The sequence below is a fragment of the Branchiostoma belcheri genome, unplaced genomic scaffold (assembly GCF_001625305.1).
Source record: "Branchiostoma belcheri isolate BF01 breed outbred unplaced genomic scaffold, Haploidv18h27 scaffold1, whole genome shotgun sequence".
Lineage (NCBI taxonomy): Eukaryota > Metazoa > Chordata > Leptocardii > Amphioxiformes > Branchiostomatidae > Branchiostoma > Branchiostoma belcheri.
The window spans coordinates 8,757,608-8,776,928 of record NW_017802379.1 but is presented as its reverse complement, the minus strand read 5'-3'; the positions used below and the strand labels follow the sequence as shown (position 1 = coordinate 8,776,928).

The window sequence follows — 19,321 nt, the reverse complement described above, 5'->3', positions numbered from 1 at the left end:
GATCTGTCCCTGCATACGTATGTACAGACAGGGCACTACTTCAAGTCAATCTGGTTAAGGCCACAGCATGTAATTTTTATGGATGACATCAGCGCGCGCATTGATTTTGGCCTGATTTTGGCGGAAAAAAGAACAGGAAATTTTGTTGCCCTCTGACAGTGGTCAACATGCCGAAAATGGGCAAAGATGTCTGTTTCCATGCCGGAACGTAGATGGCATATAAATATGAAGAGAGGAGACAAGTCAAGGCTCTGATTAACTGTTTTGTCTTTTACTTTGATGCAGTGATGTATTTCATTCCCTTTTATATGTTCCCACTGAATCAAAACCATTTGTACAATGATTGGAAACTTTTATTTTTCAGTGACAATGGATGTTGTAATAGTTGACAGTAAACCTAGCACAATACAGGTATCATTTCTTGTTTAACAAGGTTTATGATGTCAAAATTTGAAAACGTAGCAATCTTTTTTTTGTCCCGCCTTGTTTTTTTCGCCCCATCGCATTGGCTTTGGAGTCTGTGGAGGATGCCATCCATACAATTTACTTGCTGTGGCCAAACTTTACAACTGTGCGAAAAGTACCGAAAAGGAAGTGGGTTAAGAGAGGGTTTAGGTTGTCAGGATCTTGAGGTTAAGACGGCTTACTTGTGTGATACCTTAAGGTGCTCAGAGGCACCACTTATAAGGCTAGGAGTCGACCACACAAAGTCTATATACATGTAACAATGTGTTCAGTGCATTTCATGTGGTATTGGGTCGGGTTGAATTTGATACTTGGTACTTACAGGATTCTCATTAAAATGATGATCATTTCATCAAGTTAGTTTAGACTTTAGAAGTACATATAAATGCCAAAATTGATGATGTTTTGGGGATGATTTTTAAAGCTTGTAATGGTACACCGACATAAGGGAATTTGAAAACCGAAATATATTTTTCTTTTTAGAAAAAGAAAAATAGGTAGTCCAACTTCTTAAGCATATGCTCCGAAATTTGTTTTTTTTTTGGCTGAATTAACGTACATGCTATTCTTTTTTCCAACTAATTTGTGTTAATCAAAAGTTTTAAACTGGGTCTTAATCTTACAAATAATTCTTGTGTTCTTAATATATAGGGCCATGGCGTAATGATAAACTGAATGTAATGAATTCAAGGGTGCGGAATCTGGAAGCTAGTTTTACTCCCGATTCTTTCCAGATGTTACCGGAAACATCGGCACTGTCATGGCCGCAACTCGCGGCGATTCCAAATCCCTAAATCTGACTATAATTGGTGGTAATGGAGGCCCGTGCTGCAAGAAAGCCCCCAGGTCAAAACATCGAACAAATGTACACCGGGTGGGCCTGGCTACACGGGATCAGGGGAGCAAAATCTGTGGAAAATCCGGAGATTTAGTGTAAAATTTTGACCTTTAGCGTTTTTTTTGCGGTGGTGCATTTTAATTGACCACAGTAAGTAAATTTTATGGATAACATCCTACACAGACTCCGAATCTAATGCGAACGGGCGAAAAAAAAGGCGGGCCGAAAAAAAACAATTTTCAAATTTTGACTCAATCATTGAACAAATGGTTTTGATTCAGTGGGGAACATCACATATACACAGTCACCATATCACATATCACTGCATCAAAGTAAGAAACAAAACATTAAATCAGAGCCTTTTCTTGTCTCCTCTCTTCATAGTTATCTGCCATCCACCTTCCGGCATGGCAACAGACATCTTTGCCCATTTTCGGCATGTTGACCACTGTCAGAGGACAACAAAATTTCTTTTTTTTTTTCAAAAATCAGGCGAAAATTCATGCGCGCGCTGATGTCATCCATAAAAATTACTTGCTGCGGCCTTTCTTCACCTGCTGTGTCAGGGTGGTCCAAATTGTGTGACATCGACTTATATTTTTCTTAGCAACATTTTAGGCAATAAAACATTCTCTAACTCATCTAAGCATTTTAGGATGGGATAAGGAGCTAAAGACAGGAATCATAATTTGACCTACAGGGTCACATGACATTCATGCCATGCAAAACCATCAAATTATTAGAATACTCGTTGGCGGTATCGCTTCGATCTGTCGCGCAGAAAAGCCGTGAAAATCCACTGATATTGTCTGACGACCAACCTGTTTAAAACGTGGCTTACTCAAAGGGTATCTGGCCTTTCTCTGAATACTTCTTCGCTGGCATATTGTCGATTTATACAAAGCTTTCGACAATCATTCGAACGAAGATACCGCTGACTGATCCGCCAACCCCCGTTCTCGAGTTATCTTTTTTCAACGATTTAACTAAAATGCATCTGCAGTTCCAGAATTAGCTGCTAGGGATCCCAAAGTTATATGTCTTCTTCCCGAGCACAAGAGCTACCTACCACCAAAAAAATCGTGTTCATGGTATGTTCAGAGCACGAAATATGAAAACCGTACGTTCCACTGCAGGACCGTAAAAATCCACCAGGGGCCCCATCAAAATCTAATCATTTCGAGGTCTCACCAAGACCTACCCACATACCATGGCCAAATATAAAGACAATCCATTTAAGCCTTCTAAAGTTATCATGTTGACAGACACACATATTTACATTTAGACAAGATATGCAAGAAAATGTCAAAGCAGGACATGTTTAAGTCATGCAAGAACGAATGTACAGTAGACAAACTATGTAATTATGTTTCCAAATGTTTCAAAAAGAGAGAAGAAAGGGCAACTAACAGTAGATGATAGGTAGTATATAGTATTGTTATAATGTATAAATTCCTAGCAATTAGCATTAGAATATAGCGTCCCAGTATGAAATACTCATGTTTTGCATACTGCATGTCCTCTTGTGCATTTAGCCCATCTGGGCAAGAACATGCAATAAAGATTCATATCATATCAATATAATCTATATCTGATGACGAAAACTGCACATGTACATGTATATAAGAAGTGAGAGCTATACAGTAGACAGACATATCCCCGCTGTGATAACATGTGGCTCGGTACAAGAACAGTTGTATCCTGTTGACCCTAGCCATGACCCCTCCGCCGGGTGGTCTAGTACATCTACCTACTTAAAAGCCACCACGGGAGTAAAGTACTCCACCCTCTGTACCCACTATCAACACAATTGTCGTGCTTTAACTGTACGCTTTGTTTTAAAACAGTCTTATTCTTATAACGTAGACCGCGATGAGGAAAATTAAAAGAAAAAGACAGAGAACAGTGAGGGGTCGTAAGGAGGTTTTCGGCATGATCAAAGGGAATGGAGTTTCAAGAGCTGATCCGAGTTAATAGCGGTTCTTATGCGATGATTCTGCCCCATTTTAGGCCCTTTTTTAGCAGTGTATTACAGAACGTGTGTGTGTGTTGTGTCTAGACCAGTTAACTAGGAGATTACTGAGTGGAAATGGCAGGAAAGATGTAGAGATTGGTCGTTGAGGTGGCGGGTGGTTGACTGTAGAAACTTTGTAATTGTCTAGCAAGCACTCTACATATCAAATTGGAGCTCTGTATCTGTATAGCCGGTACAATTGTCATTCCGCGTAACACATCAGCTTCGCAGGCACGCGTTATATTACACCGAACGACATGTTATGTACCTAAGGCCACAGCAAGTAAATGTTATGGATGACATCCTCCACAGACTCTAAATCTAATGCGAGCTGGCGAAAAAAAACACAAGGCGGGCCGAAAAAAACACAAGGTTCTTACATTTTCAAATTTTGACTCATTTATTGTACACATGGTTTTGATTTAGTGGGAACATCACATATACACAGCCAACATCACATATCACTGCATCAAAGTAAGAAACAAAACATTAAATCAAAGTCTTTTTTGTCTCCTCTCTTAATAGTTATCTGCCATCGTTCCGGCATTGCAACAGGCATCTTTGCCCATTTTCGGCATGTTGACCTCTGTCAGAAGGCAACAAAAGTTTCTTGTTTTTTTCCAAAACCAGACGAAAATCAATGCGCGCTGATGTCATCCATAGAAATTAATTGCTGTGGCCTTAGTATTGTCATGTCAAAATTGATGGGAGGACAACGCTGTTGTCATACGATATATGGTTTTCAGTTCACCCAAGGTCGAATCGATCAGAATCATATGTAGCAATTCTCCTGCAAACAAAGGTGTACCGCTCACTCATCGGAAGTATTGGCCGCAACCGGCGATTATGTCGTATGTATGTAGGTCACCCCAGGCGCCGAACAGTTGACAAGAACAGTACTTGCCGTAACAAGATGCAACCTGTGATTTTGGGGGAAAACTTTCTAATTCCATAAAAAACAATGAAAAGCTTATTGCAAATTCATGCCCGGAGGCTTATTGCAAATTACAAAACATAACAATGAAACAGAGTATAAAATAACTTAAGTCGACATGATAAAGGTAGCTGTCTGGAACTATATGTCTAAAACTATGTCTGAAGGGTTTGACTTCTCTTCTGTAAACCATAACATAAACAAACAAATTAAAGTTCAATTCAGCAAAATGAAACAGCACAGTCTTCTTGATATTGTAGAAATATAATTAAGGTATTTTTGCGCTAGGTACCACTGAACATTTGGTAGGAACACGGTACCATGGTACGAAACTCTAAATTTTTCGGCCGCCATCTTGGCCGCCATTTTGATGACCTTGACCAGCCAAAGACCATCTGAAGAGGATGTTGAAAATCTTATTAACGGGAAGTCGTTGAGCACATGACAAGATTGTCTTGAGATTTCATCCTTAATCCTTCAAGACGGCGGACGTCGGTCTTCTCAGGGACGCCTGGTTTAAGAAGTTAATTGAAAACCTTGCATGTGTCCTTGGGATGGACTTGTAGGGTTAGAGTGACCTGTGCTGGAATTTTAGTCATGTTTTCGTTGCCATTCATCTATATCAATGCATAAGTAATCTTTGGTTAGAATAATTGAGAGGTTGCGTAAATTGCCGCGGTGGTTTTATTTCAAGGTAGGAGAGAAAGGGAATTTTCACGGTGTTTTGAATTTACAGTTGAAGCGATTCTGTAGTGAAGTAGTAATACAATGTACAAGGAAGTCATATTCGCGGCGTCATGAATTCGTGATGGAGAGATTACCATGAAAATATATAAACCAACCGCGAATATTTCAACCAAGTTGCGACGCTTTTCTCTCAAATTTAGTAGTATTATCATATAATGTGATATCATAAATATATACAAAGACTTAATTTTCCACAAAACTCCACTTCTGCCCCAGGACTGGTTGACTCAATACGGTTACATCGTGAATGACGGGACGCAGGCTGACGGTCCCACGGGCGGCGGCGCGGCGCTGCAGAGCTCCGAGAAGATCCGTCAGGCCATCCGCCTCATGCAGCGGTTCGCCGGCATCAACGAGACGGGCGTCATCGACGAGGCCACCAAGGAGAAGATGCGGCAGCCGCGGTGTGGCTTACCGGACATCAGCGGGCAGGACAGGAGGCTGAGGAAGAAGAGATACAACATCCAGGGGAACTGGGACAAGACGGACCTAACCTACAAGTAAGTAGAAATCAGAGGCACTACAATAATATCACACCAAAGACAGTCGAAACCTTATGCCCATGATTATCTGTCCTAACTTACTGGGACCCAAACAGAGGAACAACGCTGACTAAAACATAATATTAAAATTCCTGGCCCACAGGGAGCAGGGAAGATTTCATCTCCAGTAGAGGGGCGCCGGGGGTTCCACAAGGAACCATCATGGGGCCTTTGCTCTTTCTCTTGTACATGATCTAACAGATCAGCTTAGTTCAAATGTGGGATAACTGACTTCTGCAAGAATGGTCTGAACGCCCTCGAAGAATGGCAAAGCAAATGGGCCATGTACTTATGCAGTTTAATCCCGAAATAATACTATATTATGCACGTAATAAAGTGAACCCCAAGTGTAACTATCTACCTGTTTCGTGTCCACCTGGAAACAGCCTGGCATCCAGAGAGTCCAGACTGTCGTCCTAGGCTAAATCCTTTGCTCCTAAGCCATTGGTCCTTGTCCTTATTGTCTATACAGACGCCAGCCTTGGTCATCCCACACCGTTCGCTAATTTGAGGTTGTCAAAACATGTCTGTGTCTCTGCTTGGGGCATGAGAACAATCACGCCAGAGACACCCGTAATCATTTTCTTAAGTACCCATGATTATGTGTCCTTAGTGTCCACCAGAATAACAACGCAGACTGAAAAAACAGTCAAATTTAGACAAATAGGGAGAATAATTTATTAGGGGAGTTTGGCAACCGCGTATGTTTCATTTTCCAACGCGGAAAACGTTACCCTTACCATGGGATCACTCTCCTGGCCAATTATTCAAGCTATTTTCCCGAATTCTACTATTCGTGCACATTAAACCCCTTAGGCCACACCAATTTAATTTGTTGTTTCTCGGATTCGCCCTGCCCATTTTTTTCTAATTTGGTTCTAAGAGGGCCTGCAAGGGGGGGGGTAGTGATTACGAATTACGCAAAATTTTCGCCGCCTGTTACGAATTACATTAAAGTTTCAGAGCTGATTACGACTTTACGATTTGCGGCTAATGTCCAATACGAATTACGTTGATTTTTGCGGAGGCTGCCTACGAATTACGAAGTCTAAAACGGCCTGATTACGCCTTACGAAAAAGGGCTTGCAGGCCCTCTTCTAAATCAACTGCAAAATGCTAAATGAAAGACATGTATCTTGGCCCCAACGGTTGAGGAAAGTCCTTTTCTTCCTAGTTGTTAAAGTGTTTCAATGTAACAAGGCAAGTTTGTTTCATTAAAAGTTCAAAAGCTATTGTTTTAATTATAAACCAGCCTGGTATGTTCACTTCCTGGCTCATATTGTAATATCTATCATGGGGTACCTTGGCCAGTTATTTTTTCGCCCTGTCGCTTCATATTTTTTTCTGAAAAAATCCGAGAAGCAACAAATTAAATTGGTGCATGTGGCCTTAGGAACGTCTGGTGAAGGCTAATTTGTCATAGGTGGTCGAACGCTAAATTTAATCGGCATTCGTATTTTTACGAGCCCGTGTATTTGTACATTTGTCAAAATCACGTGTGGAACAGAGGAAACTACATGTAACGTTACAATGTACTGCACGAAAACGACACTAAAAATGGCACCTAATTCCATACATGCGTATTTTGTAATGCCCAACACCTCTTAACTGTCTATCAAACATGTAAAGATAAATCCAATTAAACATTTTCTCGAAATGACAACAAAAGGTCATTGGAACAACGTAATGAACGCACGTTTCAAAAGGTCATTCAAACTCGTTATCGTATTTCATTCATTGTGAGGCGACCTCGCTAGCTCGTCTTCTGGCCTCTGTCCAAAACACGATCCCAGCAAAGATAAGGTGACACATCCGAAAGATTCACCGGCTTTAGGACGAGAGCAGTTCTAATCTGTAGGCAGGATCGTTCGGAAAGTTCTGATGATACACAAGGCAGTAGTGTCACAGTACGTGTTCACGGGATCATCCGGAAAGTTACGATATCACTGCTATCAGAACATACAACTTTTCTGATGTGTATGCAGGATCGTCCGCAAAGTTCAAATGATACACAGGAGAGTTTAGATCGTCCGGAAATGTACAGCAATTGCAAATGTTGGTAAAAGATGTTCTGAAACGTTTTAAGCCTGGTATTAACAGTTCTTTAATACGACTAGCTAAGCCGTGAGCCAAATCTTGGGAATGTTCTTTAAGGCTTAAATAGAAGATGGCCGAATGGACAAAGCTAATCTATGTTTGTTTTACTCCTTTTGATGATTTATTGAATGTTTACGTTTGAAAGAGGCTCATTATGGAGGTGTCGACATATCTGTCTTCGACCCGGCCGGCTAATCGCATGTTTTCATTTGTTAAACCGGTGTTTAAATGTGGGCAGAACAACGGCCATTTTCTGCTAAAATGGCTAAACTACGAGCATGGGACCAGGGGTGTCTCCAACTCTTTGAATATTTCTATTCAAGTGTGTAACTCGGTGTTTTACGACGTAATTATAGAGAATCCATCCGCCAGGTAGCCTGCATGTCGGCCTGGTTAGGATAACGTGCACTCCTGTAGTCACTACTTACATGTAAACGTAGCCCGACCAGGCTGGTGTCTAGGCTTGCTGACAGACAAAGCTCGAGAAATGTCAATATCAATTTGCCTGTATGGCACAATTATTACTTAAAGTATTAAACCAGAAAAATTAAGCTACCAAAGTGATAATGAGATAAATACTAGTACACCGTCATTTTGTGCTCACCGAGCGCTTTGCTTCATGTTCAATTTAATTCAATTCCTTGCCTAGAAACTACACGAAACCATGCCCTGGCCATGTTGAAACCCACAGAGAACAATCATCCCTATAGGGTATCATTTGTTGCTTCCCCCAGCCCTCTGGGACGACATCCCCCTATATTTATCTTTCCCCCAGACGTATCAACACAAACAAAGGCACCGGAAAGTTAAGCAAACTCTGCTCCCATGTTTATAAACCTTCCGTGGTAAAGACCCTCTTACTAGATATCGATCTCTACCGATTAGGTGTTCTTCTGTTCGTGTGCTGAATACAAGACTTCTACATTTTAGCAGAACGCAGCAGAACACAAGTAGAGAGCTTTGCTTTTGGAACGTCCCATTTTTTTCAGACGATAAGATCGCCCGGAAGGAAGGCGGGAAAATCCTTGACAGAAAAGATTTCCCGCCAAATTTCCTCCGCCGTATTGTGAGTGAAAAATCAGCCTTTGTGTACATTCCGTTCGCAGATATGTCCCCGATTCTCTGTCAAATTTCAGGAAATACGATTTAATCCCTGCTAAAACTAACTACAGGAGACGATACACAAATATTTAGACGTAATCTATATCTTATCTTTTGATTGGAGGGCGCCGAAAACTGTTCACACTGACCAGAAGTGTTATCCAAATATTTCTATTATCAGAGTAAGTGTCCTGTTGCCGGTCAGACGATACCACGGTGACAGCCCGTCCGTTTCTGGCATGTTTCCAGCGATCTTAAACAGGGGTGCCAGTTTTACGGAATACAGTGCAATTTTACGGAATACAGTGCAATTTTACTAGTATACAGTGCAATTTGACTAGTAGAATTGCACTGTATACTAGTAAAATTGCACTGTATACTAATACGATCGCACTGTATTCCGTACAATTGCACTGTATAATACGATTGTACTGTACTCCGTAAAATTGCACTGTATACACTGGCACCCCTGTTAAAACGTTTTCTAGACAGGAGGCTATACATTTTCTATAGGTTGGACTGACCTGGAAGCACAGTTATATGGACAGCCTATCACTGTAGTCAGATGATGTATATAATTATCGTAACAAAACAAGAAAAGGTATTTGTAATTGTTACCAACATACGTACTTCAATAACTCTGCAAGAGACACTAGTATACAGAGCATTCTCAGCGGATTTCGAATAGATAATCCATGGAGCTGCCTGTTATACAAATGTATTTAGCTCCATGGATGATCTAAGGTTTGGGAAGGATAATACACATAAGCAAAATTTTTGGGGGTAGGACAACACTTCCGTTTGATATGTTGAAAAATGTTAATATATGTTTTGAGCGTTAGCTTTGTAATGACACTTTTCGAAGCTCACTATGCATCTCAAAACGAGTCTAAACGACAGATGAAAATGTGAGACTCATTATTTTTAAATAAAAATATTAAAATATCATATACACATGTACATGGAAAAATACAATAGAAACAAAACAAAGCTCAAGACCGAAGTAGTTTTGTTTCCCATCCATCGATCCGTTTCACGGCCATTACCGATCATTACCGACAATTACCGAGCATTACCGACGACCTCCATTGTCCCGCCGAGGGACAGCGACGTCCCCGATGATTGACAGCCCACCTAATCTGGCGCGAATGTACAATGCTGCGCCAATCAAATGTGATTAGTTCTTAATTGCTTGTGTCAGTTTTGGTCTTTGTCCCGCGCAGCACGAGAGCTCATTATAATGTCATGACCCCAGCTAAACAAACCGTCCGCCATTTTGGACACACACACACCAGACGACAGTCACGCCAAGGTTGGACTCAGAGATCTGTCACGTTTCATTAGATAAGAAAGCAACGATACGTCGGCGTATTATCCTCCATTTCCCGAGTGTTCTGTCTCTGTCAGTCTCTCATCTTTTGTCATCAAGTCGTCTGCCCATCTGAAAACCATCTCCCCTCGAAGGTCGAAGTAGTAGTACTAGTAGTATGACCTTCAGTCTGTGACCAATGCAACTTCCCAAAGCCGTTTGAACAAAGTTTTTTTTAAGAATCATAATTCATTCTTATCATTCGCTAATCTTGTGTGTTTATTCTAGTCGTCAACTTTTCTTTAAGATGTGTTGGTTTGTGAATACTTTGAACAAAACGATTCAAGTGACTGCCCTTGTCCTGTGCCGTCATAGGGCCATGGACACAGACAGGAATTGAGATATAAGTTTCCACTTTTAGGTTGGGACGCGAGACCTCGCCTCCGGCTTTATTTTGTTATCTGTCAATCTTCCTACAAGAACCCCATTGTGCGTTGTTGTGTTGTTTGTTTTGCCTCGAAAATAAAGGACCGTGCTGCAAGGGGTGGAAGTAGTTGGTGTAAACAAGTAACAAACTGCAACATCATTTTCGCTGTACAACTGAATTTCACATGTAGCATAACACACGTACTATGCGCGCCGACTTGCGGATGTTGTTGGAACAACATACTGTATACACGTTCCTTGGTCACAACGCAGTATAGGACTGTATAATTCAATGTCTTCATTTCTTTCCTCTTCAGGTTTGTAAGTTACGGAGACCCAACCGTCCTCAGCCTGAGTGAAAGCGAGATCCGCTACGCCGTAGAGCGTGCTTTTGCGGTGAGTAGTTTTAGGATAATTCTCACTTGTGCGTATGTATTTACGCGATGTGGCATTCTTCCTGCAAACCAAAAGAAATGTGCTACCATGAAAGTTCATCTGTATTGGTAGTTACATGTTTAAAGTTAAAACTTTTGGTCCAACACAAAAAAATTCTCTCACCTAGAGCTTTCGACCAGTCACTCTGGTCTTCCTCAGTAGACTGACCCAGTGAGGCTTGTCACGTGGCTTCTTTGAAGTGTGACGTCAACACTGGGTCAAAGGTATTTGGTAGACGATGTCGGCCCCCGTCGCGGTTAAGTGAAGTATGGTGGGCCATGATGTGTGAAATGTATGCTAAAATCCCAAGTCTAAAGAAATGACGAGATTTTTTCTATCCATTTTCTTGTGGCAGGTTTGGAGCGAAGTCGCCCCTCTGACGTTTACCGAAGTTTGGTACGGCGATGCCGACATCAACATAGACTTCAGACGGTTCTATCACGGAGACAAGTACGTTTTCCTCCAAAGTTTCTATATTTATAATATACATGTATATTTAACATCAGACACAAAAGACTGATATTTGATATTTTACACTAATTAGAACTTTTGGAAAGATTAGTAGTCTCCTAAATATTATTTAGGAGATTAATTACTTCCAAACGTACACACCCGAACATTGTTAAATATTATGGGAACTAAATTTATGTTTGCATGGTTTGAAAGTTAAGTGAGGGCAAACATCATGAGACATTATTTATGCAAATCAGAGCCTCATTTACATACTATATCGTAGAAAAACAGTTCTGATTGGTTATTGTTTCCCCTCAGTTTCCCGTTCGATGGCGCGGGCGGAGTGTTGGCGCATGCGTTCTTCCCTGGCGAAGGCATCGGTGGCGATACCCACTTTGACGAGGACGAGCCGTGGTCTGTGGGCACTGGCACCGGTAAGGGTAAAAAACGCCGCCTAGCGGAAACTGCTATCTGTATCTACTGTCTATAATTACCTTCGCCAAGAAGGTTATGTTTTCAGAGGCGTTCGTGTATGTGTGTGTCCGTCCGTCCTTCCTTCCGTCAAGGGATACGATAACTTGAGAAGGCTTACATGGATTGTCTTGATACTTGGTAGGTGGGTAGGACTTGATGAGACCTCAACATGATTAGATTTTGGACCCCCTAGCGGCTTGTTACGGTAATGCAGCTGAACTTCCGGTTTTGATATCTCATGATCTAGACATGATAGGGTGAGGAAATTTGGATGGTAGGTAGCACTTTTGCTGGGGAAGAAGTGACGCGAGTTTGGGCTCCCTAGCGGCTTTAATATGAATGTCTATATTTCATGAGCACTATTCATAATTTGGTGATCCGCATGCATAACCAATTATGTTTTAATGTCCTCTTGAGCATAAAGACGCCATTTTTGTTTTTCCAGGTGTGGATATTTTCGTCACTGCTTCGCACGAGTTCGGGCACGCGCTCGGGCTACACCACTCCTCGTCCCCAGGGTCCCTGATGTCCCCCTACTACAACTACTACGACATGAACACGTTCACTCTGCCTGACGACGACAGACAAGGCATACAGACACTGTACGGTAAGTCAACGGTCTACGGTAGTTCTAGTATTATATATATAAAGGCCACAGCAAGTAATTTCTATGGATGACATCAGCACGCGCATTAATTTTCGCCTGATTTGGAAAAAAAACACGAAATTTTGTTGCCTTCTGACAGTGGTCAACATGACGAAAATGGGCAAAGATGTCTGTTGCCATGTCGGAAGGTGGATGGCAGATAACTATGAAGAGAGGAGACAGCTAAAGGCTCTGATTTAATATTTTGTTTCTTCCTTTGATGCAGTGATATGTGATGCTGGTTGTGTATATGTGATGTTCCCACTGAACCAAAACCATTTGTACAATGATTGAGTCAAAAATTTAAAATGTAGGAACCTTTTTTTTTTCGGCCCGTTTTTTTTTTTGGCCCGCTCGCATTAGATTTGGAGTCTGCGGAGGATGTCATCTATAAAAGACAACTTGTAAATGTGTCAATGCACCTGTTTTGTCCTCCCTTCCACTTGTATACTTATACTCATGGTAAACTCAAATAAACAAATAAACAAACAAATAAACAATATGTGTCATCACCAAACAGGCAGACGACACTACCGTAACCGTGACCCTGACGATGCCCCGCGGACCAGCATCCCGGAGAACCCGACTCCTCCCATCGTCATCACCGAGAACCCCAACATCATCCCCGGGGCCAACCCGCCCATCTCCCCGCAGCAGTGCCAGCCCGTCTTCGATGCCATCGCCGACCTCCGCGGGGAACTCTTCTTCTTCCACAACGAGTACTTCTGGAGGAAGCGGGCGGGCGGCGGCGACATGAGCGGCCCCTGGCGGATCCACTCGTTCTGGGAGGGCATTCCTGACGACGTCCGGAAGATAGACGCGGTGTATGAGAGACTCACAGACGGCAGAATATTCTTCTTCGCAGGTAAAATTTTAGTCAGAATTTCGCTCTTCTTTTTATATGACCAATAGACACAAGTTACACAACGTTAGAAATGCATAGATACGACCTAGAATGGATATGAACTTTTATAGCTCATGCCCGTAGGCAAAGGGGGTTTGTCCACTTTTTATCTAAAGGTCCAAGATTTCTCTTTAGGAAGACTGATTCGTATCAAAAGCGGGCCTGGAATCGTATAAAACTGCCTACTTTGTCATTGAATAAAAAGTTACCTCTGATTTTTTTCTCTGAACTCCTCTCAAAAACGCAGGAAATGCAGCCTAATATAAGTTGAGGATGCCTGATAAAAAATTACAGCTACCACTATTGCTTCCACGCCATCCGTCAGTGCTGTTTTCATACTTTTCGTTAGGTGGCGCACTTGAACGGTGTGTCGAAAATTAACATAATACAAACCCTGTTCTCCAGGCCCCAGATACTGGATCTTCGAGGACAGATACGCCCAGGACAGAACGTACTACCTCCGGGACATCGGTCTCCCTGACGACGGCATCGACGCCGCCCTACAATGGCGACGGAACGGGAAAATCTACTTCTTCAAAGACGACATCTACTGGAGATTCAAGGACGACGTGATGGATTATGGGTACCCGAAAGACATCAGTAAATGGACGGGAGTGCCCGCCTACATCGATGCAGTGTTCCAGGCTAGATCCCTCGGTATGGCAATGGCGGCATTTAGCCAGTCTTCCTAATTTCTTACTGAGAATGTATTACTTACTTACGAAAGTATTACTTTGGGTGGGTTGGTTTGTGGGTTTGTGTATACGCTGGTCCATACAGTCGGTTGACAGCACGTGGGTCATGGGGGGAAAGACTGACAGAATAACAGGAGGTCAAAAGCACGTGGGTCGTTGATAGCACGTGGGTCATGGTGGAAAGATTGACAGAATAACATGAGGTCAAAATGTTAGACGCGGAAAATGGGGTGAACTTGAAAGTCCCCAAATCTTGATGGGAAATTAGAGGTTAACATATGCCGGAATTCAGGTGTTTTTTTTTACAATAAATTAATGAAAACCAAAAATACTTCTCGGAAGTCTGATGAAATCTCCGGTTTCTTGTTTTATTGAGTTTATATCATCTTATTGTTACGACGTAAATGAAAAACTATATAATGTGAATTTGTCCATACATGTTTCAAAAAGAGAGAAGAGATCCTGTAGACAGATCCTGTAGATAGAGACGTAGCACAGAAATGTAACACTTGTTTCTTCTAAACCTGTACCCTAGTTATCTAACTTAGTGCATTGGCCCATGTAGGGCGTGAATATGCAATAAAGTTCATTATCATTGTCATTGTTTTCAGACGGCACGTATTTCGTCAAGGACGATCTCTACTGGAAATTCAACGACGGAGTTATCGAGGTGGAGTACGGGTACCCGCGGGACTTCGCGCTGGACTTCCTCGGCTGCACGCCCCGCTTCGTCCCGAGCAGAAACGACGTCAACGTCATCTCGCCCATCCTCGGGAACCAAGTCAGCAACTCTACCGCGTCCTGGACGGCCTCAGCGCCGCACACTCTCACCCTCACCACGCTAGCCTCTATAAGTGTACTGTTCTATTGGAGAACGTGAGAGACGTACTGTGTACGTGTACATGTCATACTTAGTCCAAGTTGTAGATATACTCTCTCGGAATCAGACTGCAGGATGTACCGTACAAGTGCGCCACCTAGCGAAATTTTCAAAATACGTACGTACGTGTGTTTCCTTCAGTGTTTATATATGTTTATGCAGATGTCTACATGTGCGCCAAAAATACATTCCAACAGGAACAAGGTATAACTAACTGCAAATGAAAAAAGATATGAAACCAAGAAAGAAAACTACCACTACAGTTTCGTGCACTGGCTACCGTAATTTGGTTAGCCAACTCAATGAAGATTACGACACCAAATTTATAGTAATTGACGATGGTGAGAAATAGCCTTGTGTACTATAGTTTGTGTACTAGTATTATCGTAAATTTTGTTTTGTTTTTGGTCTAAACCCTTAGGAGAATAATGTTACTTTGAATTTATTAAAAAAAAGAGATAATGTTGAGGACATGTATTGGTTTTTGAGACTTGCAGTAGACCTGCGATTATTATTGTATTTTTTCATATCATTGTTACTTCAATATTGTGGATGTACAGTATCCAAATGTTCTTTCCAATTCGTCACTAAACCAACGCTAGTAATATAAGCTTTCGTGAGTGGTTAAGAGTAGAATAAGTTGTTATTCGCTATATTGATTGTGTTAAACAATCGTCCGTTTACTCAATAAATTGTATTCTTTGACCACGTGAAAGATTTCAGTTCATTTTTGTGTGTGTCTGACTTCGAACACTGTACAAGCTGTGGAGAAGCGCCACCTTGCGATAGTCAATCAGCCTTCACCTACCGTGGTTGATGCGGATAGCGCTGAATGATGAATAAAAATGTGTGCATAAAGTAATACATACAAATATTCAACCAAGGACACAAATAAATAAACATTTAGCTGTACCTTGAATTATAGCACACCCCCTAAAACACGGACCTTTTTAACAAGAAGCTATCAAAATTGTTTAATGTAGAACTGCCACATTGCCGCGGCCGTCATCGAAGATATCGTAGTTTCGTATTATGTATATATTATCATTATGAAATCAAAACCGTCATAACCATCTGTTCTAAAATTATTAATAATGGTAGCATGTAGTAACGACAGTACAGAATTCACTCTAAAATAACTTTCACTTTTGAATAATCGTGCATACAATCTTTAATATTTTGTACGTGTAGTCTTCGCGAATGTCTCCAGACCAGCTGCTCTGCGTACTTATATAAGGAGTCAAAACGCACTGTGAGGCCGATTTTCAGTACGAAAATAACCACAAGCTTTCTCCGCGTCTTTTGTGTGCTATCTCGCCGGGTAAGCCACTAGAGGGGGTAATTGGACGGTTTGTTATTACATTTTAGAAGGTCGGGAGAAATGGTTAGGCCATGTTGATTTGATTATTTGGATGACATCCACGCGCGCATAAATTTTTGGCCGTTATAAAAAAAAGTTTTCAACCATACTGTAAATCATTCAAAACCTAGCAAAATGAGCAAATATACATACCGTAAGTTGCAAAAAAATATTTAAAAACGATACCAATGACGTCGTAGACAAAATCAAACAAAAAAGACGAAAATGTAAAGAAATGAATTTGAAGACTAGATTATTCGCCATACCATACTCTGTGTCATTTGTTCAACGTTCATGACCACGTAGATTTCAAAACGAATTTTTGCAAAACTTTTTTTTTATTCGCACGCTCGCATCATTTTTTGGGGTTCCCAGAGGATGTCATCCATATAATCAAATCAAAATGGCCTTAGAAGGTCGGGAGAAAAGATTACCGTAGAGTGCTCCACTCTAAGTGGTATATTAGTCCTAATTTCTAAGAACTTCGTATGTTGTTTGTTTCACATAGCATGGTAACCATATTTCACTACATAAGATGTGTAAGGGTTTGATCTACTCACACTGGGATGGACCTCTCCCTTTTAGATAATTACGCCCATTTATTAATATTAATCTTTAATGTGCTCGAGGTGTGGCTCTCCTCAAACACTGGACCTCTGGCTTTATGTCCTATGATCCGAGAGGACGTCCCTAACCGAAGCTAGGGACTCATTTTCACCGAGTCTATTGAGGAAATAGGTGTAAAATGCCCTTTCCCAAGCTCCCAACATTGTAGTCTGCTAGGGATTCGAGCCCAGAACCTTTCAATTTTGAGTTTAACCACCCTAACTGCAAGACCACCTTGCCACTTGTATTCTAGGTACACCAAAATATGTAGAGTATGTCATCATATCTAGTGTTTTTTTTTTTAAATTACAAATCAGAATAAAAGACTCATTTTAAGTCTTCGTTAAAAGGCTTACACCAATGTTTGGTATGTGAACATTAATTTTTTTTTTTAAATTTCAAATCACTAACGGTTCTAACGGTGTTTGGCCGGTTGACGGACAGTTTAAAAGACTCATTTGAAGTCTTCGTTAAAAGACACCAATGTTTGGTATGTGAACTTAATTTTTTTTTTAAATTTCAAATCACTAACGGTTCTAACGGTTTTTGGCCGGTTGATGGACAGTTTAAAAGACTCATTTGAAGTCTTCGTTAAAAGACTTACACCAATGTTTGGTATGTGAACATAATTTTTTTAAAAATTTCAAATCACTAACGGTTCTAACGGTTTTTGAGCGGTTGATGGACAGTTCAAAAGAAGTACAAAGCTCTATTTCCCGCCCACCGGGTCGGTTATCACAGGTGTGGAAGGGTTTGAGTCACGCCGTGCACTCTGGGGCTTCAAACAAAATGATTGACGTCAACATGCAGACAATCTCTTTATGTTCCTAGACAAAAGGCATAGATTACATTCCTCCCTCCAGTGCGGTAAATAACTGACATAGGTGCAGGCCGAAGTGGGTGAGCGCGCGTCAGATCTTGTTTTTTTTTACCTACCAAATTTTGAAGGTAATAAAATTCGGCCTCTTTCATCTAAGAAAGAATAGAGAAAAATAACTGCACGTTTGGTATAATTTTGTTCCAAATGTTGCAACGATCAGAAACGTTTAATGGTGAAAATTTCATTCTGATGACATGTATGCTGTAAAATGTGAACGTTATTTGGGAGTACGAGTTGTTTTCGTTAATGCCATAGCTTAAAAGCAATTTTTATTAAGAATTAAATGTACTGTTTTATATTAAGTGTGCAGGTCAGTGCTTTACAGTATATTACTGGCCATTGTTACGCCATGGATGTTTTAAGAGGAAAACAAACGTTGTATTTACATCGTGCGATTTTGAAAAGACCCAAAAAGGATGTAAAACAGCCTTCTCGGTAACAAGAAAGCTGAATTTTGTACGAAACCTGCACGACTATCTTAAGACAAACCAAGAATAATCGTACGATGATCGTGCGACGTTCGTGATCAAGTCCTAAACAGAATGTGTTTCCATCGTACGATTTTGAAAACACCCGAAAAGGATGTAAAACAGCCTTCTCGGTAACAAGAAAGCTGAATTTTGTACGACACCTGCACAACTTTTTGAAGACAAACCAAGAATAATCGTACGAAGATCGTGCGACGTTCGTGGCCAAGTCTTAAACAGTCCTGGTTTTATGTGTTACAAGGATACCGACCTTCACACAACACACGTGGTAGACCCCAACGGCTACAATACATAATACTGGTGTAGACAATCTCTTTTTTTTTAAAACAAGCGGAACAAAAAAACATTAAAATGAAAATATTTCCAATTTCCTTTGGTCGGATGGTCTGACTAATCAGTCTAGACATTAATGGTGAGACGTGACAATCTTGGTCAGGAGTTATTTTGTTTTTTGTCGCGTTCTGATTCAAGGGGAATAAAAATCATGAAATAGAATTACACAGCGATATCTTTCTGAAACTAAGCGATTTAATAACTGATTTATAGTTCTGTATTAATTTATAATTCTGTATCTTAATAGCTAAACTCTGTTTTCTCGTAATACGGGGAAACCTGGACGCTACCCATGTTACATTGTTTTGTGATGTAATTTTTATTTTATGTCTGGTGACGTGAATATAAGCATATTGCTGAGTGCGTCACCACAATGTATTGTATTGTTTGCATGTTGAAATTAAAAAAATGAAATGTTGACTAATTTCCAACGAAAAAAGCAAATTTGTTTTAGTCAGGGTAGACTCTGATCGGGTAGATTCTACCGACAAAGATCCCGATCGGAGTACATTTTTAAACTTTGATTCATGTCACTAACTTTTGGATTAGCTTGATATTTTTTAAATGAAAAAAAAAACCTGACATCCTAATGGGGGTCTCTCTCTTCTATATATCTTTCTCCTCCCCTCTCTCTTCTCTATCTCCTCTCCCTCTCTCTTCTCTCTCTCCCTCTCTCTCCCATGACCATGTTTTG

At 40.9% G+C, this 19,321-nt stretch overlaps 1 protein-coding gene across 2 annotated transcripts in view; it reads left to right on the top strand.

Annotated features, from left to right (window-relative positions):
- Positions 1–15,671, top strand: part of LOC109467406 (matrix metalloproteinase-24-like) — a 40,460-nt gene extending 24,789 nt beyond the window's left edge. For both annotated transcript variants that reach the window (XM_019765363.1, XM_019765352.1), the window contains exons 3-10: positions 5,215–5,498; positions 10,791–10,869; positions 11,264–11,358; positions 11,680–11,795; positions 12,281–12,442; positions 13,002–13,346; positions 13,791–14,042; positions 14,692–15,671. In XM_019765363.1, the coding sequence (XP_019620922.1) occupies positions 5,215–5,498; positions 10,791–10,869; positions 11,264–11,358; positions 11,680–11,795; positions 12,281–12,442; positions 13,002–13,346; positions 13,791–14,042; positions 14,692–14,960 (1,602 nt within the window). In that variant the 3' untranslated portion in view covers positions 14,961–15,671. The remainder of the gene's footprint in view (positions 1–5,214; positions 5,499–10,790; positions 10,870–11,263; positions 11,359–11,679; positions 11,796–12,280; positions 12,443–13,001; positions 13,347–13,790; positions 14,043–14,691) is intronic.
- The last annotated feature ends 3,650 nt before the right edge of the window (positions 15,672–19,321 follow it).